The sequence below is a fragment of the Cannabis sativa genome, chromosome 5 (assembly GCF_029168945.1).
Source record: "Cannabis sativa cultivar Pink pepper isolate KNU-18-1 chromosome 5, ASM2916894v1, whole genome shotgun sequence".
In the NCBI taxonomy this organism is placed as follows: Eukaryota; Viridiplantae; Streptophyta; class Magnoliopsida; order Rosales; family Cannabaceae; genus Cannabis; species Cannabis sativa.
The window spans coordinates 2,173,631-2,195,398 of record NC_083605.1 but is presented as its reverse complement, the minus strand read 5'-3'; the positions used below and the strand labels follow the sequence as shown (position 1 = coordinate 2,195,398).

Genomic DNA, 21,768 nt, shown 5'->3' with positions numbered 1-21,768 from the left:
TGATGATTTAATGTGTATGTTGAGTCGGTTTGTTATGAACTATTGATTGAGGCACTTGGAAATGCAGAGCAGAGAAATTTTTCCTGATCTTTGTACATATAACAAACTAATACTCAATCTTGGGATTGCGGGAATGGTGGATGAAGCAGTGAGTGTTTATGAAGAACTTCAGGTTAAGGGTCTTAAGCCTGATGTTTTCACAATGCTTTAATTCGAGCTTGTTGCGACCCGAATGTCTGGACAAAAGCAGTCCTGATTTGAGACTGAAAGGAGTAGCTCAAACAATCAGACATGTGGTTTTGTTTTGCTCCCACGAAGAGCGAGGTTCGAGTCTTTTCTGGGTACTTCTACGTGCCATATTGGTGAAACAATTATTACCATGTATCACTTGCATTAGTTCATTGGGGAAAAATAATTGATATGAGGAATCCATATTTGGAAAAATGAAGGTGTTTTAGCAACAATTTGAATAAGAAGACAAATGAAATGAAGTAAGAAGTTTTTTTTTTTTTTTTTTTTTGACAAAGTGATTAAAATCACTCATGAATTTACGACGCCCACATCCGCCGGCTGGAACCTCCTCGAACCAGGATAGCTCATCGTCTAACCGCAGAGCATGCTTTGCCAACCATGAGCCGCGAAAATCTTAGAGCGAGCCCCATGGGACAAAACTGCCCCCGGAAATTTAGACAATAAAGCTATAGCATCTTCAAAGAACGCTCCTAACTCAATAAAATACTGAAGTTCCACCTGAAAAAAATATAAAAATAGCATAAAACTTTAATTAGAAAACTATTCAAACTGAAGAGAATCAACCAACCACCAAAACTAAGCAGCTAGATCTCCCTCTAAAATACTAGAACTAGCCAAAGGGATTACCCTTTGGCTAGTTACAACTAAATTATAACATTATATTTCATAACCTTCATAGGATACCTATTCCTTAATTTTACCCTTTTAAAATCAAACATAAATAAAATTTTCCTTTTAATACCTATTATTCCTTAAATATTCAAAATATTATATACTAATTATTTCATTTTATCTCTTAAAAATATTACTTATTTATAGACTAAAACATGTCAAAATCCTTAATAAGTCAAATTATTTATTATTTTATTTATAGCGTAAAACATAGTATCTATAATCTTTATTCAACTTAAATTAAACCAAAATTGTATTAATATCCTTAAAACTTAATATTGCAATTTTCACATTCAAAAGTACCATTTTCCTATTACCACTTCATCATACATTTAATTAATAATATTAAATTAATATTAATTAATCCAATTCGGTATTATGACATAATGCTTCCTTAATTATTAATTAAATAGATAACCTCCTAATTATTATACCATTCATATTATTATAAAAACTATTCATATTAGTATTTTCCTATACAACTAATAAGGCAATAATCTCAATACTTCATTAGCATTTACTTTCCATTTATTTCAATATCTTTCCAAAAATAAAAAATAAAATAAAACAAAATATTCTCAATTCACAATTAATGTCCCTATCTCCAATTTATTACAAAATCCCACATTTATAATTTATATACCAAAATTAATATTATGTTATCTATAATAAACTCATATTTATATTTCATATACCCAAAATTAATATTATGTTATCTATAATAAACTAATAAAGCAATAATCTCATAATTATATACCATAATTGTTAGCTATTAAATTTTATAATATTTTTAAAATTCATGATATTTTATAATTTTAATCAATTAACCTAAATAATTAGGGGCCAGCCATAAATCATGCGCAAAAACCTTAAAAGGCACCAAAGCCATAAATAATGGCGCAGCTCATCCATCAAATTTGTACTTCCATTTCTTCCATCAAAAAACTAATAACACTCATCCAGAAATTCTTTAAAAATACAAATAATAAAATAATTTTGGTACATTCCCATAATATTGAGAACAAACTAAATTTTCATAATAATTTGCTTCCCAAATATATCTAAACCAATATATTAACCATTAGTGTTTCCACCTCCCTTTATTACAATATCCTCAAGATTCTTATTCTTCATTTTACTTAATTAACTACAATATTAAAATCTGAATACTAAAATTCCAAAAACTTTTCTTTTTTGCTGAAAATTCCTAAAAAATATAAACCAAAACATAGCTAATAAGAATTAGCGTTTAAAGTAAAACTTCTTAAACCTTATTTCAGTTTAAAATATTCTTTAAATCATATCTTAACCAAAATAATCCTTTTATTCTGACTAAATAAATCTGTATAGTGCATAACTTATTAACTTTAAAATATTATTGTGTCAAAATTTTCTTATACATTCAATACCGAAAAACGTGAAAATTTAAACAAACTACCCTAAATAATTAGGGGCCCAACCATATAATAGGTGCTAAAGCCTTGTAAGGCGCCAAAGCCATAAATAATGGCACAAAATAGAACAAAATCAATATAAAACAAACCTATAACAAAAAGAAAAACATTGAAAAAAGAAAGAATATAAAAGAGTTGTGAAACAAAAAAGAAAGAAAAACATTGAACTCATTTACAACAACAAACGATAGACAAAGAAAATTAAGATAGAAATCTCTTAAGGTAACTTGAAGAATGAATTTGATCAAGAGTCTTCACTTTTAAATAAGACAAATATATGATGATTGAAAAATGTTAAAGAAAAGAGAATAAATCAGATCCCACTGGAAAATGAGAAAGAATTGTAAACAATGACTCTGTAGAGTAGAGTATTAAAGGAGTGCTTAGCTTCTATTATGAGGCTATATATTAACATAATTTTAAATAAATAAAAGGGAGTGGGAAAAAGAAAACGAAGGCATGACCAAACTTAAGGAAAAACAAAAATCCACGAGTTGAACAAAATATTTACAACCACAGAAACCAAGATTTTTTTTTTTTTGTATTTTTTTTTGGTGGGTAATCTTTAATTGAAAAAAAAAGAAAAAAAGAAAAAAAGAAATGAAGAAATTATGGAAAGTGATCAATAAGAACACTGGAGCCTTTGTGTACGATCCTTAATGATACCGTTGTACAGAGCTATACGATTGTTATTTTTGTTAGGCGTTTTTTGAATCCCAGAAATCTCATTCCTGCAATTATTATTATTCATTTCCAATATTCTTCTCCTCTTCTTATACCCATTCCGAAACTCTTCTCCATTCCCTTTTGGCTCTTTCACATTCTCAGCAAATTTCACTTTCTTTTTCTTATTTCTTTCCCTCTTTTCCTTATCATTACCTGAGCTTAAACAAGAAGGTGGGATTTTCTCAGAAGATTGTTCGGAATCATGATTCCCGGAAAGTTGAAACTTTGCTTTGAGAAAGTTAGAAAAAGAAGTGTGCTTGAAACAACCATGGCAGTTGCTAGAACCAAACCTTGAGAACCCAACATGTGCAATTCACAATTTACTTATTAATATTACTTTTAAAAATAGTATTCCTTGCCCTCTAATATGGGGATTTGAATTGCAAAACTGAGGGAGTTACTCTATTTATAGCATATAAAGGTAGTGTTCAAAGAAAAAAAAAGTTGGGAGGGTAGAGAGGAATGTGCAAGCATTGATACTGGACCTAAATGAAGTAAGAAGTTTGAGTCCAAAGAAAGCCAAAACTATTACTAATGTATAACTTAAATTCAAACAAAATTTATCATTAAATATTAATGGAGAAATATAGAGAGATTAAAGGAGAATTAATGGGAGTTTTAAAGCCTAATTGTCTCTCTCACAATTTGATCTTGGAAAAGTAAAATAATTAACTCTCATAAAATTATGTAGAAATTAGAAAATGAAAAAAAAAGAGAACATTTTTTATGCTATCCAAAAAGTTTCACATTTAATTTTCAGTTACAAGTTTAATTTTTTACAGGTATAATATTTAAGTTATACTTTTAAAATTTTTGAAGGTACTTATTATTAAATGTCAAGTCAATTGCCACATGATAATTTGTAATTGGTCTAAGTTATTAAATTTTTTATTTTTATTTAAAAATTTATTTAAATATATTAATAAAAAAATGACACGTAAATATTAATTTGACAATTAATAACTTAATACTTAGAGAAGTTTTAAAACTATAACTTAAACTCCAAAAATATATATTTTTTTTGTTGTATTTATCATGAGAATCACCCTTCTCCATTCTATTGGAGGCTAGATCAAATGGTTTGATTTGTGAGTTTGTGAAATGAAGATAGAGATTTAATTTCTTTATTATATATACAATAAAAAAAATCACCAGTTAAAATTTCTCCAGTTATTTACTATTATTTTTTCAGAAAAACTTCCCTAGTTAGTAGAGGTAAATATATTATTTAATTTGGTTAGACAAAGTATCTAACTAAGATACTTCCTTATTAAATTATACACCCTTTACATGATATCTCCCTTTAATGCTCAATTATTATACTTTTTTATTTCACATTATTTAAAACTAAATAAATAAAATGGACTTTGTGTTTTACCCAAAAAATGGGCAATTTGGGAATATCACTCACTCACTCACCCTCTTTCTCTCTCTATCCACCGCCCTTTTTATCTAATTTTATTTTAATTAAAAAATAAAAATAACAAAAATGTGTTAGCCACGTAGGATTGCTAACACTGTTTATTACATTTGTTTTTATTTCGGATAACGGATATTCCAAGGCATTTTAATTTAGTTAAATTATCCAAAATTAATTTAATTATCTATTTAAATACTTAAATAGTCAACAAAGCAAACGAGAGACTGTGACCGCCGTTACAACTCAGCACAGGGACATAATGGTCATTTCAGTTACTTTAAATCCATCGGCCATTTTCATGCAATGTTAAGGACAAAATAGTCATTACACTTAAATCATCGGTCATTCCCCATGCAATGTTAAGGACAAAATAGTCATTCAACTTAAATCAAGATCAGCTCAGCCATTCCCCATGCAGTTCTTCATTTTAACGGCGTTCCAATTCAACTAACCGAAATATTCCACATATAATATTAGATTCGAACAAACAGAATATTCCATTCCGTGCTATCCCGTGTTAGCATCGCGTACCGTACAGTCAAAACGTCCGTGAAAAGACACTAAAAACGACGACGTTTTATTGGTACTCGAATGCGTACGGGGTAGTATATAATTATATATTCTGGTTAGGTGAGAGAAGAGAGAGAGTACCCAAAAGAGCGGGTAAAAGATAAAGACACGTCACCACTTTGTCTCTCTACGACTCATCTAGTCAGCTCTTTCTCTCTCTATAAAAACCACTTCAAAAATCATCAGAAAGAGCCAACGCACATTCTCTCTCTCTACTTCTCTTCTTGCACACAGTTTCTCTCTCTAGATTTTTCTCGTTCTCTGTCTCAATTGTATGGCCGCCAATTCCAGTAGCCGAGGGATCACCAGCTTAGGGAAGCGATTCGTCGATCAGATCTGGACTCGCGATCCTTCTCCACTCTCTGCTCCCATTCTCAGGTAGTTTCATTTTTCTTTTTGTATACTTTTCTTGTACATTTTCTCGGGAAATCTTTCTCGCTTGATTCATTGAACTTGTCTTTTTGCTATGTATGTTAAGTTTTATGTGTATTATAGGGTTTGATTGTAATAATTAGCTTTCTTGTTTTATTGATTTAAAAGTATATCATGATTTGGTAACTAGGCAAACATTTCTTGATTGTTTTCTGGAATTTGATTTGGTTAGATAGATCAATTAGGGGAAATCGTGCACTCTTGATTCGTTGAGCTCGTTGTTTTGTTATATATGTTAAGTTTTGACTGTAATAATTAGCTTTCTTGTTTTATTGATTTTAATATCTTGATTTGGTAACAAGACAAACATTTCTTGATTTTTCTCTGGAATTTGATCTGGTTAGATAGATCAATCAGTGGAAACCGCTCACTCTTGATTCATTGAGCTCGTTGTTGTTGTTGTTGTTGTTATATATATATATATATATAACTCAAATTTTGTTTTTATTCATATGTAGATAAGGTTTGACTTTAATGATTTGCTTTCTTGTTGTATTAATATATCATGATCCTGTTGCATTTCTTGATTGTTCTTTGGAAATTTGATTTGTTTAGATCAATTAGGGGAAATCGTTCACTCTCGTTCGATTCACTTAGTTCGTTGTATTGTTATACATAACTTAATTTTACGTATATATTTTTATTTTAATTTTTTTAATTTAAAATTATTTATATCATATGATCCTGTTACACTTCTGGATTGTTCTTTTGAATTTGATTTGTTTAGATCTATTAGAGGAAATCGGTTTGAGGAAATTTGATCTGAGAATGAAGTCATTAATTTATAATTTAGAGATAGGTTTATGAGTAGTTGTTTTCTTTTAAGGAGACTGGTCTGTTTTATGTAAGATTGTGATCAAGGTTTGTTAATATACCCATTTTCATTTTCAACTAATATTGTTTGGATGCTACACATGATACGTACGAATATTTTTTTTTAGACGGTTAATATTGATTCACAGAAAGGGGACCGTGGGGTATAGGAAAAAGGACTTAAATTGCTGTTATTAGACAGTTGTACAGTATTCATTTATAATCAATCCCTTTCACCGAATTTTCTTTCTGAAATCGTTGGCATATTTTGTTGCAAGGTGGCATTCTATGAAACATGAAATTTTTTCTTTTGTTTCGTCACTACCCTTTTTTGGTTTCTAGTTCTACTTCCTGTACAATTTAAAATAGTCACTACTGTTACTTTTTTTAGGAATAAAGTGTCAGCATATTAATTGCAGGTGATTATAAAGCTTATTCCCCAAAAAGGGAAACAATTTTTTTTTTTAATCATACAAGGGATTTTTCATTTTGACAATCTTTAATTTGCTTAGTGCATGTTTATATTTTGTTTTAACTTTCAATTGGGATTAACTTGGTTTTTGTGATAATAGTTTACATTTTTGATAGGATCATTAGGAAATGTGTTGGGTCCACTAATTAAAGTTACGATTACCAGGTACAATTATGTGTTTAATAAAGTAACTTGGTAGCTGAGTATAGATTTTCTTTACTTTATATAACATTGAAACATGTTAGTGAAACATTTGTACCCTTATGTACTAAAAGTGAATTCTAAGCTAAACAAATCTTTACTAATATTTTTGACTTGAAAAATTCAAATGTTTCATGCTCTTAGAGTTCTTTGTTAAAATTCATGCTGACTCTTGCTTGTCACCAAAGTCTTTCTTGAATCTTGACCTGAAAACAAAATTAAATATAAATGGCCCATGTGATTAAATTTCTGTCTTCTCCACCTTATTTTTTTCCCAAGTGTATCATTGTTTATTTATTTATTTGGCTAGTGTGACTAGCAAAAATTGTTAACTTTTCTTATGAGCCGTCGCTTTTACAACACTAATGAAAAATATTTTTTATTGTCTTTGTCTTGGAGTGAAGACATATTACCTTAATAATGTTAGTAACCTTTTATCCTACTATTTAGGCTTAAGCTTTAGGATAAGGATGCTTATGTGTTGACAAGAAAGAAATCAGTGCCAAATAACTACATTAGCCTTATTTGTTGTTTGATTTGGAAGAAAGTTAGGTGGAGAGAGTCAGTCACCAGTCATTATAGTATTTATGTCACGTATTACGCACGTGATCAAGTACCATATCTCTCCTTTCTGGTAGGGACTAGTAGGCAGGCACTTTCCACTTTGTATGTATTGTTTGTGGTGATAGGTAACACCTAACCCCAGGTCCACGTGTTGGCATCTAAATCATCTTTTTTCTTTTACGCTTTTGGTGTTGATTTTTTTTAGATGAACATTATTGTCCTCATTATTCAACTTGTGTGATAAGAAGGTAGCATAATTGACCAAAGTGGTGGGTTGGGTTGTCTCTGTATATTGACATAAAATGATGGGCTATAAATTACTTAAGCCATTATATAACATGGGCAATGGCCCACTTCCCTTTCATTATCAAGTGGGGTCTTTTATCTTATCATAAACTAATGGTTTTCTGATTATGTAATTTAAAGCAGGAGAGCTTCTGCTCATACATCAGCATACGATAAAAACCCTGATGAGCAGGCACAAGCAACCGTGGTTCCGGATGATCTGATCGAACCGAAGTCAGACAAGTATTGGGCTCCAGACCCCCAAACTGGGGTGTTCGGACCAGCTGCCCCGGGGCAAACTGCTCGGCCAAGTGGTGGCACGCAGGCCTCCACGCCTGCCAGTGGCGAGGGGTCTGTGCTTGAGCAGACTGCTTGGTTTCGCCCTACAAGCATTGAGGATTTGGAGAAGCCTGCTGCTCAGTAAAGTCAAGGATTAGAATTGATATATAGTTGTGGTTGTGTGGTTGGTATTGTGTCCTATTATATAGTGTATTGTTATATGTGTGGGGAATAAGATCCAATTACAAAAAACAGGATTATTTTGGTTTCGTAGTTATTAATGGACAGATCTTTTACCCCTAAATCTCAAATCAAATCTTGGTTATGTCCTTAAATTTTTGTAAATTCTCATTGCTGATATCTCCATTACAATCATTTACTTAATTCCAACAACTTGTGCACTTCCTACTCATATTCATCGGTCCTTGGCCTCTCATCATCTACAACTAGGAGTGAAAATTCGTGTCATCTACTTAACACATTATGGCATATATTCTTGTTAAAGTCTTAGATAATTTTAAGTAGATCAACAACAACGAGTTTGTTTTTTGTAAGTATATTTGTACCCATAATTCAACTAAGCATAGTGAGTGAGAAGTAGGAGTGAGTGATGAACAAATTTAGCACCAAGATGGGCTTGGGAGAGTGGGCTCAAATGCACCCATAATACAAAGGGATTATTTTATACTTACACAAAAACAATAACAAAATATAAAATATTTGAACGAAATTTTAAATATTTTACGATTTTTATGATTTTATTTACAAAAATTATAATCTTTTAATGTATTTTTATGTTGTACTCTTATTAATTTATTGTTGATTTTTTGTTATTTGTATATTATTTTTTGTTGTTATTTTTTTGTTACGTTTATGTAATTTTCTTATTATTTTGGTGTTGTTTCTATAAAACACCATAAAAAAATGTAAAAAACAATTTAAACGTAAAAATGTAAAAAATTCATAAAAAAAATAGTGTATTATATATAATTATGGGTAAATACCATTTTGGACCCTCTGTTTTGCAAAAGTTACCAATTGGACCCTGTGTTTTGTTAAATGACAAAATGGACCCTGTATTTTCTAAAATAGTACAAATAGGACCCTGAATTGATTTTTTGTCAAAATAAAGTTTAATTATAATCCAATCTAAAAGTGCTATGACAAAACTGTTTACATTTTTTGTATCTGTTCGTATTAAGCATTGTCTTCAAGTTGGTTGTATTAAAAAAAAAAGTTGTCAAAAATTAAGCTCAGGGTCCTATTTTTACTATTTTAGAAAATACAGGGTCCATTTTGTCATTTAACAAAACACAGGGTCTAATTGGTAACTTTTGCAAAAGAGAGAGTCCAAAATGATATTTACCCTATAATTATCCCTAATACAAATATACTTTCTTTAGTTGTAATATAAGTGGACAAGTTTCCTAATATGGGGCCCATATATTTTCTTTTGGGTTAGTTTCACAAATGCACAAAAATAACAAAAAAATAACAAAAATACAGTTTCACAGAATTTTAAACATTTTTACGATATTTTTTATTTTATTTACATAAAATACGGTCTTTTTATGTTGAAATTTTGTTCATTTATTGTTAATTTTTTGTTATATGTATGTTATTTTTTGTTGTTATTTTAATGTTACTTTTATGTTGTTTTCTTGTTGATTTTATGTTGTTTTCGTGTTATTTTTTGGAAAACCGTAAAAATGTAAAAAAACATTCTTTGAATGTAAAAATATAAATATTTTACAAAAAAATAGTGCCTTATGTAATTATTCTTTTTCTTTTATGGGTTCATTTGAGCCCACTCTCCTAAGCCCATCTTGGAGCTCATTTCCTAATACGGGCCCAATTATTTCTTTTATGGGTGCATTTGAGCCCACTCTCCTAAACCCTTCTTAACATTAACATGTTGTATAATATAAATGGATAATTACATAAGGAACCATTTTTTATAAAAAAATTATATTTTTACGTTTAATTTTTTTTATATATATTTTTACTATTTTTTATAAAAATAACACGAAAATAATAAGAAAATTACATGAAAATAACATCTAAATAATAACAAAAAATAACATACAAATAACAAAAAATCAATAACAAATTAACAAGAGTACAATATAAAAAACTGTATTTTCTATAAATAAAATTAAAAAAATCGTAAAAATATTTAAAATTCTGTGAAACCGTATTTTTATAATTTTTTTTTGTTGTTCTTATATATTTGTAAAATAATCCCTAATATAAATCTTTCAAATCATATCCCAAATTCTTTTCATCAGTTTATTTTGAGGTTGTTGTGTAGTGTAGTAATGCTAATGTTACTCTTATGAAGCATTGTTACTTGATAATTATAGTTAATAAATTAAGAGGTGACTCACTCTACAAATAATTAGTTATAAATAAATAATTGCACTAATACCAATATATATATACAGTGACACGGACCCAAAATTTTTACTTTGTGGGGGCTTATTTATCATAAAAAAAATATTTTTAACTACATTTTAATCACTCTTATTAAATTTATCTAATTTTATGGGGGCTATTCTACTATTTTGGTTTATAATTATTAAATTAAAAAATTTACATTTAATTTTTTAAAAGATAATATTTTTGTTAGTGGGGGCTATAGTCCCACATTATTGTGAATGGGTCCGTCCCTGTATATATATAATATAGTGCTAGTTTAATATGATGCTTAACATTTTTCTGCCATCATGTTTTAGGCTTTATCTTTAAATTAATATATTTATTTTGAGACTAAAATAAACATGACTTGATGGATCAGTACAATAATATTATTGTAATTAATTTGACTTTTTCATTATGAAGAAATGTATACCTAATGACTACTTTCAATATATGTATACTATTATACCATTTTCGTCCAATTTTCAAAATACTTTAATCACAATTCTATATAAAACTAAATAGGCAACTATTATATATAATCTCTAAGTTTTCGATTAGATCTTTAATTATATGCATTAATTTTTAAAACTAATTTAGAGAGATTGTATAATGTCATCAATTAAATACTCTTTTTTTTTGCTAAAAAATGAAACAGAACAAGTTATGTAAGAAAAATTTGAAGAATGTTCTATTTTATCGTTTTTAAAATATAAGTTCGTAGAAATATATTTTTTTCTAAAAAAAAGTTATTTTGTAGGAAATTAAAAAAAAAAAACCGAATAAGGTGTCTGGTACAGGTTACCCTTTATGGTAACTAGTTATCTTTCTGGTTACATAAGGGTATTTGATTAGGGGTTTTTTCTATTTTGGGTTAAAATTACTTTAAATATACATTTATACTACCATAAGCAAAAATAAACATTTATATTGTTTATTAATTTCAAATATACTATTTTTAAAGTTTCTTATTTACAAAAATACACTTGAAAACTCCCCCAGATGCGCAAGGAGATGTGTGGCACACATGTGGCTATGTGGGCGAGTGAGACTCACACGCGAGTGAGGGACAAAGCATTCAGACTTGCCTGACGCTCACAAACTGTAGCGTCAGAACGCAGCAGTGGTTGCCACGTGGCGAATTCGGACAAAATGAATTTTAACGTATAAGACTTCTTTTCTCAGTGCAAAACAACTAAACAACAACACAAAAATAACTAGAAAACAACTTAACCATAACATATAAATCAATTAAAGTTTATCATATTATGCAAACAAAAATAAATTTATAAGATAAAATCTTCAAAAAATACAATACTGAAATAACTTAATAGCAACGAATAAACAACACGATAACAATTTTATTTTAATATAAAAATTAATTGAGCATCAACACTTACGCCAACTTAAAAAATAAAATAAAAACAACACACGAATAAAGAAAATATATATACATTTATTTCTCTTAGTTAAACAACAAAAACACAACTGCATAAATTCCACTACAATATGCAAATTACATAGGCATAAAAATAACTCTAAAAAAGTAAAAAACATCACTAATGTATAAAATAAAATAAACATGTGTATATATTCATTTTTATTTGGTTGAATAACTAAATAACAACAAATAAATAACTGCATAACAACTTACTATAATATGCAAGTTAAATAGGCATGAAAACAACTTCATAAATTACATAAGATCTAAGAAAAAAATACACAAATAATCTATAAAATAAATTTAAAAACAACTACATAACACTTGTACACCAACTTAAAAATATATCTACACATTAAAAAAATAAGTATATACTCATTTTTCTTTTTGTTAAACAACATAATAGCAACGAATAAACAACACAGTAACAATTCTATTTTAACATAAAAATCAATTGTACATCAACTAATAGTGTATAAAATATGAAAGAAACTAACAAACAACAAAAAGTATGAACCATGAAAAACTAAGACATAAACTATTTTTCTCTTGATTGGACAATTATATATGAAAAAATAAAATAACTAGATAACAACTTCATATTAATACGTAAATTAATTAATTAACAACGCATTGCATTAACTCAAAAGAAATTCAAAAATTATTGATAAATAATCTTTAAGAAAAAAGTAAAAGAAACTACAAAATACTAGTGCATCAACTTAAAAAAATTATATACCCATAAAAAAGTAAACATATATTCATTTAATTTTTTTACGTAGTTAAACAACTAAATAACAACGAGCAGATAATAAGATAACAACTCTATTCTAATATGAAAAGTTATTAGACATCAACATGTGGTGTTAACTAAAAACACAAATAATCTTAGAAAAATAACACAACAACAATCTTTATATATGTTTCCATGTAAAATTAAACATATATATATTTAGTTTTTCTTGATTGAACAACTAAATAACAATAAATTAATAAATATATAATAACTCCACTTTAACAGAATATTTAAATAGCATCATAAAATAACTTCAAATACACTCCTCAATCATTAATTCATGTATAGTGGCTTCAATTTTCTTAAAAGACTTTGAAACATTTTCTTGTACACTTTCAATGTTTGCAACTCACTTCATTCTATCAAAGGAATAGAAATGAACAACAAGTCTATTCTGATCAACTTTGAAGTTCATCATCACTAGAAATCAAGTCCTGCAGCAGTTAAAACAACATCAAAACAACATTAAACAAACTATAAAATAACTTTCTGGTATGATTTTTTTTTCAAATGAATGAACAACAATCAGAGAACATTTCAAACAAGATAAATTAGAAAAACAAATTATAAACCTTGATAATATTTTTCTTTGAAAGCTTCAACTTGTCAACAACGTCAGAGGTCTTATCATGCACCTAAAAATATTAGGATGACAAAATTAATAAAACAATGAACCAATAAAAATACGATTAATAGCTATATAATACTACAATATATCATGTACCGAACAACATTAAAACAACAATATAACAACTAAAAAATAATGTAATTTATAAAATTTAATAAACATGCAACTAAAACAATTCCAATTCAAATTCAAATACAATTTATAAATGTAAGACGTAGCCTAATGATCTAGTTTTTTTAAAAAAAAACTTAAGAACCTTAGAATAAGAATCGTATAATAACTAAATTAAAACTAAAAAATTACTAATTAGAAACAGAAAAAAATGAGAGACATAAACCATTTAAGGTTGAACAATTCTTCTAACTAAGTACATCAGAAAAAAAAAATATATAAACATAACAAAACAAGTCTTTGAAACTAGATAAAGACAACAAAAACTAATACATTAATCTTTAAAGTTGCAACCTCATCATCATTACCTCACGTTTTTCCCTGAAAAGCCTCTTCAATGGATGACTTGGTGAAACAGCAACAATAAAAAAATTAAAAGATGAAACAACTATAAAACAACTTATAAACAACGTTAAATCAACGTAACCATTAAAATATTTAGATAATTTTTTTGATTCATAAAAAAGATAAAATATAGATCAACAAAAGTAATATCTAAACAATACCACGAAAATGCTAACTTAAAGTTGAAATAAAATTACCTTTGAATGTGCCTTATTCCTTTAAGCTAGTAAAGAATTCTCTTGGGCATTTCATCAAACACCTAGCAAGTGTACTTTTATATGTATATATATAAGAACTCAACTAACAGAATAAGAACAAAATTCCTAAAATCTGTAAGAAAAATAGAAAAATCAATAATAAATAAGCAAATAAACAACAAATTCTTATAAAAACTATCAAATCTAAACTTTTATTTTTGTAATTTTAGCAAAATGAGAAGAAGAAGAAGAAGAAGAATAAGAAGAAGAAGAAGAAGAAGACCTTACAAACATCGATTGAACGACAATGGTGGCTTGAGAAGAGGCAGATGACGAGAAGCTACATATGGTGATTGTGCGAAGACAAGTGTGAAAGCTCGATAAGCTTGATGAGAGAGTAAGAGGACTTGTTGAACCCAGATCTGAATGAGGTTAGATATGAAAAAGAAGAACAAAAGGTAAATATGTAATTATAAAACTTTAAAAAAGTATTAAAGAAAATTTTAAAAAGTAAAAATGTTAAAAATTAGAAAGGATAATATAAATGTTAAAAATTGGTCAAAATAGTCATTTTGTGTAAAAATTCCATTTGATTACCCTTGCATGATTACCCTTACATGATTTCCCTATGGTGATTTGGTAACATTTTTTTAATCAGTTTTCTATTTTTAAAAGTGGATAGTAAAAATATTTTTCAAAAACATGTTCTATAAAAACTGTTTTTACCTTTCAATTTTATAATTAGAAATCAAAATTTTAAATACAAAAAAATCACTTTTAATATTTTTTAAACAGTTTTTTTTTCTTAATCATTAATCTTTTGGATTACGACCAGACCCAGACCCAAATCCCCTCACCACGGCCCTGGCGCTGACCCGGCTTACGACTTGAACCCGAATCCGACTCCGGACCTAGACCCGACTTAAATAAAATCAAAAGATAAAAATAAAAATGAACTTTACAGAACACACTTTTATTTTCTGTTTTTAAAATTGAAAAACAAAAGTAGTTACAGAACGCATTTTTGTTTTTCAAAAATAAATTTTTTAAAAACAAAAATTTTACTTTCATTTTATAATTAAAAAATTAAAAAACAAAAGTGTTACCAAACGGCACGTATATTTTTCAACTTTTTTTTTTTAGTTTTCTTGTAAAATAACTTTTTTTGAAAAAAAACCATAATTTTGTACAAAAAGTTTAAAAAAACCATAAAATTTATAATTTTCTCGAAAAACAATACATAATACATACAAGGAGTCATCTTGATGGCAATGAAAGATCTAAAATTTGTATTAAATTTGGTATAAAAATAAGTTTGTTTGTACTATATTTTACACACTATTTACAATTGTGCTCCAATACACTAGATGCCAAAAATAGAAAAAAAATAATTATATTGACAGTTATTTAACATTTTATTGAGTATAGAAAATTATTATTTTTTATTTTAATAATAGTAATATGATAAATAAAGAATATAAAGTTTAGTAAAAATCAATAAATCATAATAATTAGTAGTTTTATGTAAATTAAAGGTCAATTAGAATTTTTGCCCCCTGAACTTTGACATGTATCAAATCACGCCCCTTGAACTTCGTCTTTTTTTTTGTTAATGTAGTGGTATTTTTTATTTATTATATATAATCTTGTTTTTTATATATTGTATTTATTTAAATATATTCCGACACTACAAACAACTACTTTTAGTGACAACTTTTTAGTCACAATATAATTTTTTTGCGATTAAGTGTAACTTTTAGTCACAACAAAAAATTACTTGTGACTAAAACATAATATTTAGATACAAGTTGTCACCAAATTTAATTTTAGTCACAACAAAGTTTTATGACTAAAAACGCATTTAGTACACTAAATTGTGATTTTTGTGACTAATATTTTTAACCATAGACTTTCTAATCACAACTTAAGAATGATGATTTATAATTAGACACAATTTTTTTTACATTTGGTCACAAGTTTTGTTAATTTTAAGTATTGATAATTCAACTTGTTCATTGTGTAATTATAGATAATTCGAGATTGTATAATGGTGAAACATGTAAAAAATACAATAAAACAAGATGCAGAAAAGTGGATAGAAGATAATTGGATTGGCATCCCTAAAGAATTGAATGAAAAGATTATGAGTTATGCTCAATTGAGATTGGAAGAAGGCAACGTTGGATGTGAAAGTATTATGTTTATTCTTCCAACTATACTTCAAGCAAAACTCAAGGAACACCTATGTTTGCCTATACTAGAAAAGGTAATTAACTTTTTATTCTAATGAATATATATACATGTTTAAGAAATGCATTATAATATATATAATAAACACAAGTTAGAGTATAGGGCATCTGTAGATTTTCAAGAAATTTCGGTAAAGTTCAAACAATTTGTTGTATGTGTATTTATGTAAATATATTTCAAATTCATGAAAAATAATTGTTTATACCATATGCACCTTAATTGATTTGGGCGTTGTAAGTTAGGCACAATTTCTTAAAAAAATATTACAAGTATTATATTGAATCATACCCTATCCCGAAGTATTTTCTTTTTTAGTACTCTATTGTAGTCGGGATTCTTATATATATTTTTATATTTTGTAGGTGCCATTGTATCAAAATATTTTTAAACACGACTATGACAAAATCCTTAGCGTTATGAAACCAATGACATTCGCACAAGGTAGCTATATTTTTCGAGAAGGAGAACCTCTTGACATGATGCTCTTCATCACACAAGGTGATCTATGGACATTTAAAATTAGAAGTAACACTACTGCAATCAAGTGTGGTAATTATTTTGGAAATGAACTCATAGTGTGGCAAGCAAATCCATCAACATCAAAGTTATTCCCAATTTCAACTGTTAATCTCAAATGTCACACAAAAGTTGAAGCCTTTGTCCTTATGGCCAACGACATCGAAAAATTAGAATTTGAAGAGAAGAGAAGTAAAATCGCCTCAATGTTGCGATGATATTTTTAATTAGTAAATAGAAAATAATAAAGTTACATAATAAATTGAATGATTTTGAAAAAACAGTGGATTTCAATATAGATAGATATGATTAGTTTAAAAATTATTGTATTATTATATGTAAGTGTTTATTTATTCCTCCCTAAAAAGGTCAATGCTTTATTGAATTTTAATGCATATATATATACATGAGCAATATATAAGTGAAATTTATTGTTTAAGAATGGTTAATTTATTTCTTCAAATAAACATTTATAATGTTGCCGTGAGAACTTGATGGATCAAGTTCGACACTTGGTCAATCAGAAATAGACTTGATGGATTAAGCAAATGCAGAAATAAATAAGAAAGTAAAAATTACATACGAAAATTTTTATGTGGTGTCAATAATATTCTTTCAAATATTCCTAATTCATGAGACGATGCTCAAAAAATAAAATGATTTAGTAAAGTTTCAAAAAAAATGTGGTGTTTTTAACATAAATCTAATAAAAGTGCCATGTGGCATTACCAGGTTGGTCATTTTTAAATGACAGTTTTGTTAGTTGGTTTTGGGGGGAAATATTTTCTGTCCATAACTCATATATATATCAACCCTGTTTGTTTCTCAAGTGTGTATAATTGTAAGTAAGACACCAGATTAGAGAGAAAAGAGAGATTGAGTGTTTGGGAGGGTCAGGAGCTTGACTCCTTTGTAATCGATCTTCCTGGTGTAAGATCAAACACTTTGTACTCAACTTTGATTCATCAATAAAGAAAGTATGTTGATTGTTTCCCGGGGATGTAGGCATAGATTGCATTGATCTATGTTCGAACCTCGTTAACGAAAATGTGCCAATTTTCTGATTCCAGTTTATTACCATTGATTGCTCATAGTTCATGCTTGGTTGAAAGATTCATTGCTGGTTTTTGAACTCACATTTTTAGTTCTGGTTTTATATATTAATTGTTCTTTGTTGTGTATGTTCTTGAATGAGGCGAATTGTGATTCACCACAAATGGTATCAGAGCTTGGTGGAGAAAGGAATTGATTTTCAAGAATTGGCTCAAGATTCAAAGAATACATCCTGAAAATGTCATCAGCAAGATTTGAAGTCGACAAGTTTACAGGGACAAACGATTTCAGTTTTTGGAGAATTTAGATGAAAGCTTTGCTTGTGCATCAGGGAATTTCAGAAGCAATCGATCCTACTCAACTTGCAGAAATTACAAATGGAAAGATTAAAAGGGACACTGAATCAAAGGCTCATAGTGCCATACTACTAAGCCTTGGAAACGAAGTCTTGAGAGAAGTATCTGATGAAACAACTGCTTCAAGTTTACGGATCAAGTTGGCTTCCATCTACTAGAAGAAATCCTAAGCCAATAAATTGTATTTGAAGAAGAAGCTTTATGCAATGAGAATGGATGAAAGCAAGGAATTAAGATGTCATCTTGATGAATTTAACAGAATTGTTCTTGATTTAAACAACATAGGTGTCAAGATCAAGGAAGAGGATCAAGCAATTATCTTGCTGAGTTCTCTACCTAAAACCTATGAGCACTTTGTAGATACGATTCTCTATGGAAAGGACACATTGACCATGTTAGAAGTAAAGGCTGCACTCAAATCAAAAGAAATCCAAAAGAAAACTGATGACAGGGGTGACTCGAATGATGATGGTCTTTACATTGGAAGAGGAAGAACTGATAAGAGAGAATTCAAGAACAAGTTCAGAAGTAATATAGCCAATCCAAGACTAAGTCCAAATTCAAAAGTGGAAAGTTCTGTTACTACTGCAAGAAAGAAGGACACTTTCGAGATGAATGTAGAGCATTAAAGGCCAAGAATGCCAGGGGTAAAAGCAAAGAAAGAGGTGAAACTAAGGTTGCAGAAGATGGGTATGAATCAGCAGATGTGTTGGTTGTGTCTAATAAGGAATCTGGTAAAGAATGGATACTAGATTCTAGGTGTTCATTTCATATGACACCTCACAAGGATCTGTTTTGTGAATTCAGGGATATACAAGGTGGAAATGTTCTCTTAGGAAACAACAAAGCTTGTCAGATCAAAGGAATTGGATCTGTGTTGTTCACCATGCATGATGGCATCAGAAGAACAATCAAGAATGTCAGGTATGTCCCTGAACTCAAGAGGAATTTACTGTCTATTGGAGAACTAGCTGCTACTGGATGTTCTATTAAGATTGATGAGTCTCTTAGAGTGATAAAAGGCTCACTGATTGTTATGAAAGGTGATATCAGAAATGGTATCTATGTTCTTAATGGAAAAGCAGTGTCGGGAACAGCAAATGCTGCTGTAAATGACAGTACTGGTGATCAAACTAGAATGTGGCATTTGAGGTTAGGGCATGTGAGTGAAAGAGGCCTAATTGAACTTGACAAACAGGGCCTGTTAAGGAACAAGTTGAACGGAAAATTAGAGTTTTGTGAAGAATGTGTACTAGGCAAGAGCTGTAGGGTAAAGTTTTCTACTGGTATGCATGTCACGAAAGAACCACTTAACTATGTGCATTCGGATTTGTGGGGTCCTTCAAGGACACAAACTCTTGGAGGTGCTAATTACTTCATGAGTATCATTAATGATTTCAGTAGGAAGGTTTGAGTTTTCATGTTGAGAAACAAGAATCAAGCTTTGGAAACATTCAACAATTGGAGAAAGCTAATGGAACACCAAACAGGCAGAAAACTGAAGGTATTAAGGACAGATAATGGATTAGAATACTGCTCAGATGAATTCAAGGACTATTGTGCTAAGACTGGGATCAAAAGACACAAATCTGTGGTCAAGACACCTCAACAGAATGGGTTGGCTGAGAGAATGAACAGAACTATTCTAGAAAGAGTTAGATGTATGCTGAAGGGTGCAGGATTGCAGAAACATTTTTGGGGTGAAACTGTGAAGACATCATGCTATTTAATCAACAGATGTCCCTCTGTTGCATTAAATTTCAAAACACCTCAAGAGATATGGACTGGAAACAAACCTCACTATGATCACTTAAAGGTTTTTGGTTGTCTTGCCTATGCTCATATTAGACAAGACAAACTAGAATCTAGGGCCCTGAAATGCTTGTTCCTTGGTTATCCTGATGGTGTGAAAGGCTGTAAGCTTTGGTGCTTAGAGGATGGTTACAAGAAGTGCATTATTAGCAGAGATGTAGTATTTAAGGAGAATGAAATGGCAATGAAACCTGGACAGAATTCAATTGTGAATGGAAGGGTACAAGTTCAGGTGGATCCAAATTTAACAATAAGGCAAGACACAGATACTCAAGAAGCACCTCTACCAGAAACTGGAGAAGCACAAATCGAATCTGATGATGAAACACATGTCAATCAAGAAAATCTGAGAAGTTACCAACTTGTAAGGGACAGAGAAAGGAGGCAAACAAAGGCTCCTGACAGACTTGGCTATGCAGACTACTCTGCATCAGAATGCACTGCCTTTGCCTTTGCTGCTATAGAAGAGATTGACAATGCAGAACCCATCAGCTATACAGACTCAGTTCAAGGCAAAGCAAGAGAGAAATGGCTAATGGCTATCAATGAAGAAATGGATTCTCTGATCAAAAATAAAACATGGATTGTGATGAAAAGACCTAAAGGGCAAAGAGTTATAGGCTGCAAATGGATATTTAGAGAAAAGGAAAGTGACAATAGAATTGGCAAGGTCAGATACAAGGCAAGGCTTGTAGCTAAGGGATTCAGTCAAAAAGAAGGTATAGATTACAATGATATCTTCTCCGCTATTGTCAAACAAACATCAATCAGAATTATGATGGCTCTGGTTGCAAAATTCGACTATGAGGTGGATCAGATGGATGTGAAAACTGTATTTTTGCATGGTATGTTAGATGAAGAAATTTTTCCAGAAGGTCTGGAGGTTGAAAACTCAGAAGATAAAGTTTGTTTACTCAAGAAATCTCTATACGGTCTCAAGCAAGCTCCAAGACAATAGAACTTAAGATTTGATGAGTTCATGATTCGAATTGGCTTTAGTAAAAGCAAGTATGATCCCTGTGTATACTGCAATGATCATGTATATTTTCTTCTCTATGTTGATGATATACTGATCATAGGAAAGCTAAGGAGTGAAGTTGACAAAATCAAGATGAAACTGAGTAGTGAATTCGAAATGAAGGATCTAGGGAGAGCAAACAAGATACTAGGGATTGACATCATCAGAAAGAGGCCAGAATACATTATGCTATCTCAGAAGGGTTATCTTCAAAAGATATTGGATAAGTTCAGCATGGACAAAGCTAAACAGGTAACATCTCCCATTGCCCCTCATTTCAAACTCACACAATCTCAATCACCACAAAATGAAGTAGACAAGAGATACATGGACAGCATACCTTATGCATCATGTGTTGGCAGCCTCATGTATTCTATGGTATGCACAAGGCAAGATTTGGCCTATGCTATGAGTGTTGTAAGTAGGTTCATTGCCAATCCTGGCACTGAACATTGGGCAGCAGTCAAATGGACTCTAAGGTATATCAAGGGAACCTTTGGACATTGGATTAAAATTTCACAAGGATAACATCTCTCCTTGTGAAGTTACTGGCTATGTCGATTCAAACTATGCAAGAAGCATAGATACCATAAGGAGTCTCACTGGTTATTGTTTTACAGTCTTAGG

At 29.6% G+C, this 21,768-nt stretch overlaps 1 protein-coding gene, 1 long non-coding RNA gene and 1 pseudogene across 3 annotated transcripts; 1 reads left to right on the top strand and 2 right to left on the bottom strand.

Annotated features, from left to right (window-relative positions):
- Positions 1–487: 487 nt before the first annotated feature.
- On the bottom strand, positions 488–3,483 carry LOC133037747 (uncharacterized; annotated as a pseudogene).
- Positions 3,484–5,033: 1,550 nt separating this feature from the next.
- LOC115716563 (late embryogenesis abundant protein At5g17165) lies at positions 5,034–8,485 on the top strand. 2 transcript variants are annotated; one of them, XM_030645381.2, is made up of 2 exons: positions 5,034–5,472; positions 8,006–8,485. In XM_030645381.2, exons 1-2 carry the CDS (start codon positions 5,369–5,371, stop codon positions 8,283–8,285), a joined length of 384 nt encoding a protein of 127 aa, XP_030501241.2. In that variant the 5' UTR covers positions 5,034–5,368; the 3' UTR covers positions 8,286–8,485. The 2 variants fall into 2 exon arrangements, with proteins under 2 accessions (XP_030501241.2, XP_030501240.2); XM_030645380.2 differs by having other exon boundaries at positions 5,177–5,472; positions 8,003–8,485.
- A 2,874-nt stretch (positions 8,486–11,359) lies between these two features.
- Positions 11,360–14,845, bottom strand: LOC133037750 (uncharacterized). The gene is made up of 3 exons (XR_009687756.1): positions 14,425–14,845; positions 13,903–13,939; positions 11,360–13,430 (listed from the first exon to the last, which is right to left on the bottom strand). It is a non-coding gene; the product is annotated as an uncharacterized LOC133037750 (long non-coding RNA).
- Between the last annotated feature and the right edge of the window lie 6,923 nt (positions 14,846–21,768).